The sequence below is a fragment of the Rattus norvegicus genome, chromosome 17 (assembly GCF_036323735.1).
Source record: "Rattus norvegicus strain BN/NHsdMcwi chromosome 17, GRCr8, whole genome shotgun sequence".
In the NCBI taxonomy this organism is placed as follows: Eukaryota; Metazoa; Chordata; class Mammalia; order Rodentia; family Muridae; genus Rattus; species Rattus norvegicus.
Genome location: NC_086035.1, coordinates 71,324,632 through 71,333,471, shown reverse-complemented (window position 1 = coordinate 71,333,471; position 8,840 = coordinate 71,324,632). Strand labels below are relative to the sequence as shown.

The window sequence follows — 8,840 nt, the reverse complement described above, 5'->3', positions numbered from 1 at the left end:
CCACAACCTTCTAAGTACTGGGTACTTGACAAGGCCGGAGAGACTGTACTGTAGCAGGATGAAACCCCTGAGATCCTGTCTACTGTAGTTGACTCCGGCATTGTAGCAGCTGATATTTCTTTCTCTTTCTTCCCTTTTCTAAAACTGGGGTTTGCAGCACCGGTTGGCCACTAACTCCTAAGGACAACCTTGAAGTTCTGATCCTGCCCCCTCTATCCCCTGAATGCTGATATCACAGATACGCAACCCCACACACAGTTTGTGGGTTGATTATTAAGAACCCAGCGCTTTATGCTTGCTAGGCTATCAGTGACCTTTCTACATCCCGCCCTAATTTACTGAGATGTCTAATTGTTCTTTGCTACTGACTTAGTCATTACATGAAAGATATATTGTATCCAGATTTTCTATACACACCAATCTAGGAATTTATTGCATTTACAAAAAAAAAACACACACACACACACACACATTAAAACAAAACAAAACAAAACGGAAGTTGCTGACTGGTTTATCTCCTAGACAAGAAACAGTGTTTTAGTTAGAAGCAGAAGGAGTAGGAGCATGGGTGTCATTTACTCATTTATTCCCCTGAAGCTTCCCTCTCTCTTGTATTTAAATTTCTTTCCTTCTAGATGGATACAAACATGCTACAATGACCCCCCCAGCTTTACTCTCAGCTCAAAAGCCAAACAAAGAAAAACAAAAACAAGAGCAAGCAAACAAAAACCAACCCAAAAACAAACATACAAAAAAAAAAAAAAAACCAAAAAACAAACAAACCAGGATTTGATTGAGACAGGAAGGAGCAAGCAAGTCTGCACAGAAGGGAAGGGATATTTTCCACACAGTCTAACCTCAGTCATTAAAACCTCCACCATTGCCCTTCGTCCCAATCCTCAGATCCTTTCCAAATTCAACAGATGCAGTCTTCAGCCAAAGATGTACAAGAACTATGACGTGTGAACTGATGGCCACAGGCCACCTTGATGCGTTGGGTGGTGGTGACAGATCATTTCTGTTGGAAACGGGGAAAAAGAAGAAAAGGAAAAAACAAACAAGCAAGCAAACAAATAGGAGTGTGGGTCCTTCGGCTCATTATCCATACAGAGATGGGACTTTCTGCTTCAGCTCTTGCCGGCTAGGAGGAGTTGATGCCTGTCTCAGCCGGAGGCCTTCTCAGTCAAGGGGAACGAGCTGGTAGGAAGTTGGCAGAATAAGATGCAGAAAGTGAAAGGCAGACTTGTGGGTGCAGTCCATAGAGCCCAGGGGAAGCTGGGAAACAGGGAAAGACATCTAAGGCCTGGGTAAGATTCCCGCCACAGTGAGGGTAGCTATTACCCAGCTAAGCTTGGAGCCCAGGAGCCTCGTGGGCACCTGGCTGTACCAGTTTCTGGCGCAGCCTCACTTGGACACTAGCATGTGAACAAATTCCTCATAGTTCACTTGCCCGTCGCCGTCTGTATCCGCCGCCTGTATCATTTCATCTACCTCCTCGTCGCTCAGCTTCTCCCCAAGCCTGGTCATCACGTGCCTCAGCTCAGCTGCGCTGACGAAGCCGTTGCCGTCCTTGTCAAACACCCGGAAGGCCTCCCGGATCTCCTCCTCGCTGTCGGTGTCTTTCATCTTCCTGGACATCATGGTCAGGAACTCGGGGAAGTCCACGGTGCCGTTTCCATCCTTGTCGATTTCGTTCACCATGTCTTGGAGCTCAGCCTCTGTGGGGTTCTGACCCAGGGACCTCATGACAGTGCCCAGTTCTTGGGTGGTGATGCAGCCATCCCCATCCTTGTCAAACAGAGAGAAAGCCTCCTTGAACTCGGCGATTTGCTCCTCAGTCAGCTGGTTGGCCATGCTAGCAGATCTCGGGTGATGTGGCAGATGTGGTCAGTCTGGTCTATGCTTCCAAGCACTAACTGTGGGCTGGGCTCCTCTCCCCAGCTCTGTAAAGACAGGTGGAGACTGCAAGGGGCGGCTGGCTGACTGGCTTTCTAGCCCTGGCTTGACAGGCTGGATCTTAAGAAGGAGCAGAGTCCTCCCCCATGGCTGGTCTGGTAGGATTGGGCTGCCATCCGTAGACGCCCCCGCCCCTGTGGTTGCCTGAAGGCCAGGTCCTGTTTAGACAAGAGTCCAAGAGCAGCAACCAGGCTGGCCTGCTAATTGAGCTGACGCCAGCTCTTGTGTGTGAAAGGCAACTTTCCTCGCCAAACACCAGCAGGGCCGGCAGCGGTCAGGGCAACACTTTTTATCCAGGTGTACGTGAAAACCTTTTAATAAAAAAACAAAACAATCAAAGAACAACAGCAAAACCCCCAACCTGCTCTTCTGGCTCTGAGTTTGCCATTTTCCCTTTCGATTTCTCCATTCTGTACCTACTCCCAAACCAGCCTTCTATTCTACTCTCAATAAAATAACCATACCCCTTTCTTCCGTGGAGTTTTCTGTAGGTGAGAAGGAGATGTGGCCTGTGTGCTCCTTGTCTGTGATTTCTAAACCTGGCCATTTCCCCGAGTTTTCAGATGGGAATGAGGGGTTTTCCTCCAGATAAAAAACAGGGTTGTCTTGTCCTCGGAAATGAATGGTGTGAGTGGAGAAGTTCTGCCAAAGTGTTTGCTTATCACTCGTTCACTCACAGCTATTTACCAAGCACCTGGTGAGTGCCGGTGTTGCCGGAGGCTGAGAAGAATCCAGAATAGACACAGCACGGAGTCCCGGCCTCCCTCAAGTTCATGTTCAAATTGTGACTGAATTATCAAGAAGACTAACAGAGAAGCCCAATCAAGGTCACTGGATATTTTTAATGCACGCCACAAAGGAAATGAAAGGCATGGGCCGTAGTGGTGGTTCATGGTCAAGGACAACCCTTCTGCAGAAAGACCCTGGGGAGTGACCTAGGGAAGGGGGGGGCATGGTGGGGCTAAGAGGAAGAAAGACGGTCAATATGATTGCTGTCTAGTGAATAGGGAATACAGACAGGAAAAACAGACAGGAGAGACCTTACCGGACTCAGCAAGGAATCGCTCCACTCTCCTTTGATCACAGTACTGTTGGAAGCGTTCAGCAAGCCTTTGCCTGAGCCATGCATAGCGTCGAGTCAGAGCAAAAGGTGGGAGAATCTCCAGGAGGTAACATAATCAAGAAGGACCCCAGCTCCTTCCCTTTGGGTGGGAGTGGAGGCTAGGGAAACGACCTAGGGAAGAGGGCTCCAACCCAGTCCCATTTGGGAGAGAAACAGAGTTGGGTCTTACGTCTATTGCTGGATAGGTAGGGATGGGGCCAGGACTGTGCCTAGGGAATGTATTATACTTATAAAGACCTATAGCTACGAAGAGAGAAGATCCCAGACTACCCTGGAGGTGGGTTGTTCACCCCCAGACTCACCTCCCTTCATGTTCCTCTTTACAATATTAGTATACAAGTGCCTTCTTCATTCAAGTAGATGACAGCCTGTTTTTGTTGTCTAGAGGGAGTTCCGGTTCAGGAGAGACTAGGAGCTGCCTATCTGCCAGATGAGTTACTTCCTGCTCGAAGGGGTCCCCCAAAGCCGAGGCCTTGAGTGTGTGGGAAGAAGAGAGAAGGAAAGAGTTCGCTGTGGGAGAGGCAAGGGAGACAACATACTTCTTCCACTCACCGTGAAATGAACCCTGGTGGAGTAGGGTGTGGACATGGGTTGCTATGGGGACCCAGGGGTTGGATGGAGGAAGTAAGGTGTCTCAGAAAGCACACAGTGAACAGCCACTCCATGAGTGGCCAGAAGCCCCTCTCCTCCACGTTCCTAAATGTTTGGTGGTGTGGGTAAGGTGTTCAGGCTAGGAACCCCTAGGGTACATTTTTTTTTCTTTCTGTTTCGCCAGCAAAGGGATGAACAGGAAATAGAATAAGATAAAATTGGTTGGATTGCAGATGATAAGGAGCTACCATCTCTGTTTCTAGGCTGAGACTCGTCTTCTCTCCTCACAGCCCCCCTTACTGATACTGGCTTTCTGTGTTAGTTAAGCATCCTGTGGCTACATTGAAATAGCTGACAGGCACTTTGGGGCAGACAGATCAGTGGCAGGCACTTCCTGGAATGCTTGATGAACTGAGTTCAGATCCCCAGGACCTACAAGGTGGAAGGAGAAAACAGCCCCATAAGATTTTCTCTGGTCTCTACATGTGTGCTATGGTGCATGAAGGTCCACGTGCACACATGGACACACATACACACACATGTGTATACACATGTGTACACACACGTATATATACACCTCTGCCCATAAAAATGTAATAAAATTGGTATATATGTATTCCCACATTTAATTTTTTCATTAAACCATATGTTTCTGTTATCAAGGGAAATAAATAAGATTTAAAAGCTCCTGCTGATAAAAATATATATTTTATTTTTAGGGTTTTTTTTTTTTTGGAGATTTATTTTTTTACTGTGAATCCATGACCTGCACTCCTTGGGATCTGGAGTCAAGGATGTCGTGAGCCATCATGTGGATGCTGGGAGCTGAACTCAAGAGCCCTTAACTGTTTAGCCCTGTGTGTGTGTGTGTGTGTGTGTGTGTGTGTGTGTGTGTGTGTGTGTGTGTGCGCGCCCGTGCCCAGGCACATACCTGTATAGAGATCAGAGGACAACACATTTGTTCTCTTCTTTCACTTTCATTCAGGATTCCAGGGATCAAATCCAGGCCCCTAGTCTTGCATTGCAATCTACTTTAGTCACTGAGTCATCTTACTGGTCCTATGCTTTGTTGAACTCTGAATACTCTCTTCTCTTTCTGAAGATAATTAGGATTTGGTGAACCAGGTAATTTGAGCAACTTCCCATTTTTGGAGAATGTGAGAACATGGCGAGCAGTTGTTCTAAAGTAGAAAAAGCAGAAAAAAAAAAAGATTAACCGTAACCCCCATCCTCTCAGTTGATGGCCTGAGCAAGAGCCTACTGGAAGACCACGTTAACCACTCCCCTCCCCCTCTATCACTACCTGGCAGCTTCCGGGGGCAAAACTGTACCTGGCCATGTTGCCATCTGCCTCTGAAGAATCAGGGTTTGCATCTCTAGAAAACAATTAACCCACAGCAGACAGTCCCATGGAAGATGAGGGCTGAGGGCTGGATGACACAATCCTGTCCTTCAAGAGGACACAGGTAGCTTTGGGTTTCTGGTTCCTGGTTCCTGGAGCATGTTTTTGTGGGTCAAACATCCAGCCTTTGTCCACTTGCATTTACAGAAAAAGGCACATTGAAAGAGAACCCAGGAAAGACATTCAGTAGAATTGCTACGACCATGACTCATGAAGCACTGCCTTGTGGTGGCCACACTGCTGCAACCCAAAAATTGGGAAACTATGGCAGAGGGGACAGCTCTCACTTCACGGCTTAATCTCCCCCTTCCCCCTCAGCTCTCACCCTCCACACTGGCTCCTTTCTTTCCAGAAGAGAAAAAATTATGTGTGACTCTGTAGACCATTGGCTCCCAGGCCTCCTGAGGCTGTGACCCTTTAATACAGTTCCTCACGTGTGGTAACCATAAAATTATTTTTGTCGCTGCTTCATAACTTGAATTTTGCTGCTCTTATGAATCGTAATATGAATATCTGCGGTCTCCAATGAGATTCTTTCACAGGGATGGAAAAAATTGTTCAATACTCAGTGGGGGTCGCAACCCACAGGTGGGGAACCGCTGCTCTAGACATTTAAAAGTTACTGAGAATGCTTTATATATGCAATAAAGATACTATATTGCAACCGATTGTTGTGTGTGATTAATATATGTAAGACATTAAAAAGGGAGTTTGGGAGGCTGAAGAACTTGACATGTAAGTGTAAGGTTGGAAGCTTGGATTCAGAACCCATGTAAAGCTAGATACTGCAATGCAAAGTTATAATCCCTGTGCTCCTTTAGCAAGATGGGAGACAGACAGGAGCTCAAGGGCCAGCTAGACAGGTGGCATATGCTGCCACAAACAACGAGGAAGGCCCTGTCTCAAACATGGTGTATGGAGAGGACCAACACGCGATATCTTTCACTTCTTCATGTATGGTGTGGCAATGTGTGTGTATAATCACAACAGGAACGAACACTTTAAAAAGTTTTTATGTGTATGTGTGTGTTACCTGCATGCATGTCTGTGTACTACATTTGTACAGTGCCCACAGGGACCAGAAGAAATCATCAGTCTCCTGGAACTGGAGATGGTTGTGAGCCACATATGTGTACTGGGAATTAACACCTGTCCTCTGGAAGGGCAGCCAGTGCTTTTAACTGCTGAGACATTTCTCCAGCTCCAACAAAGAGTTTTTTTTTTAAATAAAGTATATTTTAAAAGTTATTAAAACACCAAAGAATTTGTGTCTATGAGAGATACATGTATCAATATTTACTGTATTTCAAGTTAAAATACATAAATATATGACACGGAATCTTAAAAATTATAATAAAAAAGTCTCATGATTTGTGCACGCAAGTAACATGTTTTTATAAAATAATTATTAATAACTTCACACACACACACAATCCCTAGGGTAAGGGGTGGCAGTCCTGTGGGTCTCTTTAAAGCCTGGCTTTTCCACAGCCATTTGCATCTGGCTAAGTGTGTGGCAAATGTTATCTTGAAGCAAGTGACCACTCAGCTTCCCATAGACAGGCAGATAGGGAGGGATGGGACACTTGAGTGGCTTTTGGTTCTCATTTCATAAAGTTGAGTTAGTCGTCTTTGAAGCTACATCAAAACCTGACATCTGGCTGTTTCTTAAACATCATTTGCAGTAACATGGAATCGGAGAACACATCAGCAAAGTGTCACCGTAGTCTCACATATAAATCTGTTGGCCTTGCTTGCACTGTGGTATGCACATGTGATTTCATAATGCCATGCATTGGCTGCTTGGAAATTTCTGATTTGTTCCTTCATGGAACTTTTGAATGCGAACCCACTAAGTTTGTTATTGGGCATAATGAGGCCGGCCAACATTCCTTTGATCACATTCTGGAACAAGACGTCCCCCTATCTCTATTCTCTACCTCTACACCTATTCCCCTTACCCCCATCTGCCAACCCCCTACCCCTCAACTCCACCTTCAATGACTCAGGGCCAATGGCCCACCATCACCCGTTAGCAACTAATGTGACACATTTCCATGGTTGCCATACTCCCCCCATGTTTGTGCTCCATAGCCCCTATAAAGCTGGCCATCACAGGCTGGCCTGTCACTTTCTCCATCTCTACTCAGAGGCAGACATTTTGTGCCCCTCCCCCAATAAATCACTTGCGTGAGGTAAGTTTTGTGATGTGATTTTTGTAGTATTCCCTGGCTCTCAATGACCAAGATATTCTATCACTGCATCACCCTTTCATACATAACATAAAAATCTCAGAATAATAAATATTTATTATAATAATAAATTATTATTACAGAATAATAAATATTTCGATATGAATGAAAAAAACTTAAAGCATTGATGAATGTCTAGTTCACAATGTTAAACATCAACAATCCAAGTTATTAATTTTTTATTTGGAAGCTCAAAATTTATTGTCAACGAGTCACACCTAATGTCTGACAAGTGTTGCATCTGATAACCATAGCTTGCCAGCTGATTTTCCAATAAAAGTGATTCTATGGGTGAAGACACCTCAAGGGGAATATTACACTCAGCAATGCAAATGTTTTCTTCATGGCAACTGTTGCAATTATATGTTCGACAGACACTAAAAATGTGTATGCAAACCTGAATTTGGTGACCCATGCCTTTAATTCTGGCACTCCAGAGGCAGAGGCAGGATTTCTGTGTGTCCCAGTATAGCCATAGCTACATAGAGAGACTCTGTTTTAAGAAAACAAAAACAAGGGGTTGGGGATTTAGCTCAGTGGTAGAGAGCTTGCCTAGCAAGTGCAAGGCCCTGGGTCCTCAGCTCCGAAAAAAAAAAAGAAAAAAGAAAAGAAAACAACAACAACAACAACAACCAAACCAAACAAACAAACAAAACCCAAAGAAGGTATACACGAGAACACATTTGTACAAATGTACAAAATCAGTTTCTTCCAATGAACCTGGATCTTCTTTAATGAGACATTTAGTGGTTCAAAATGTAGTCATTTGATTCATGCAAAGAGACTAGCACTTTCTTCATGGTTGCTTTTGTCTGTGTAAGTGTCAAGACATTATAAACAAAGACACTAGAATTGTTAGGAAAATCATTCTCTGTCTCTCTTGCTCTCTCTCTCTCTGTCTCTCTGTCTCTGTCTGTCTCTGTCTGTCTCTCTCTCTGTCTCTCTCTCCATCTCTCTCTCTCTCTCTGTCTCTCTCTCTGTCTCTCTCTCTGTCTCTCTCTCTCTCTCTCTCTCTCTCTCTCTCTCTCTCTCAACTTCTCAAAGGCCCTTGAGGTTATCTTCTGTCTTTTAAAGACCCCTGAAGAGCCACTGCTATAGAACGCTGAGGTGTAGAGGGGTGAACTGGGTGTCAAGTCCTCTGAGCTGTGGTGTCAGATAAATACCGAGAATTCTGCAGTCGTGATATAGAGTTGATATATGAGTATGTTGATATGTTGATATGTGAGTATAGTGTTGATGAAGACTCCATGGATACTCTAGCAGAGGGACTCACCTGTTGTAATTACTCCTTTTGAAGAGTAGTGTCTAGGAACAGGTACAGTGTCTAGAGACACTCTGCTTTTGTGGGCTCAATTAGGATTAGAAATGACTTTTGTTTTTTCTTAAAAAGAAAAAAATATGTGTTAAATGCTTTCATCGATATAGCTGTCTCCCAGCATGCCGCAGAACAAGATTTGGATCCTGTACTCCAATTTCCTGACATGGTGCAAGAAAGATCATGTACGAGTGACCATGA

At 44.8% G+C, this 8,840-nt stretch overlaps 1 protein-coding gene across 4 annotated transcripts; it reads right to left on the bottom strand.

Annotated features, from left to right (window-relative positions):
• Positions 1 to 403: 403 nt before the first annotated feature.
• Calml3 (calmodulin-like 3) lies at positions 404 to 4,034 on the bottom strand. Of its 4 annotated transcripts, none has more exons than XM_063276491.1 (2): positions 3,002 to 4,034; positions 404 to 2,267 (listed from the first exon to the last, which is right to left on the bottom strand). In XM_063276491.1, exon 2 carries the CDS (start codon positions 1,852 to 1,854, stop codon positions 1,405 to 1,407), a length of 450 nt encoding a protein of 149 aa, XP_063132561.1. In that variant the 5' UTR covers positions 1,855 to 2,267; positions 3,002 to 4,034; the 3' UTR covers positions 404 to 1,404.
• Positions 4,035 to 8,840: the final 4,806 nt, after the last annotated feature.

Excerpts from the sequence above, each read along its gene's own strand:
- Calml3 (XM_063276491.1), bottom strand. The coding sequence starts at position 1,854 with ATGGCCAACCAGCTGACTGAGGAGCAAATCGCCGAGTTCAAGGAGGCT.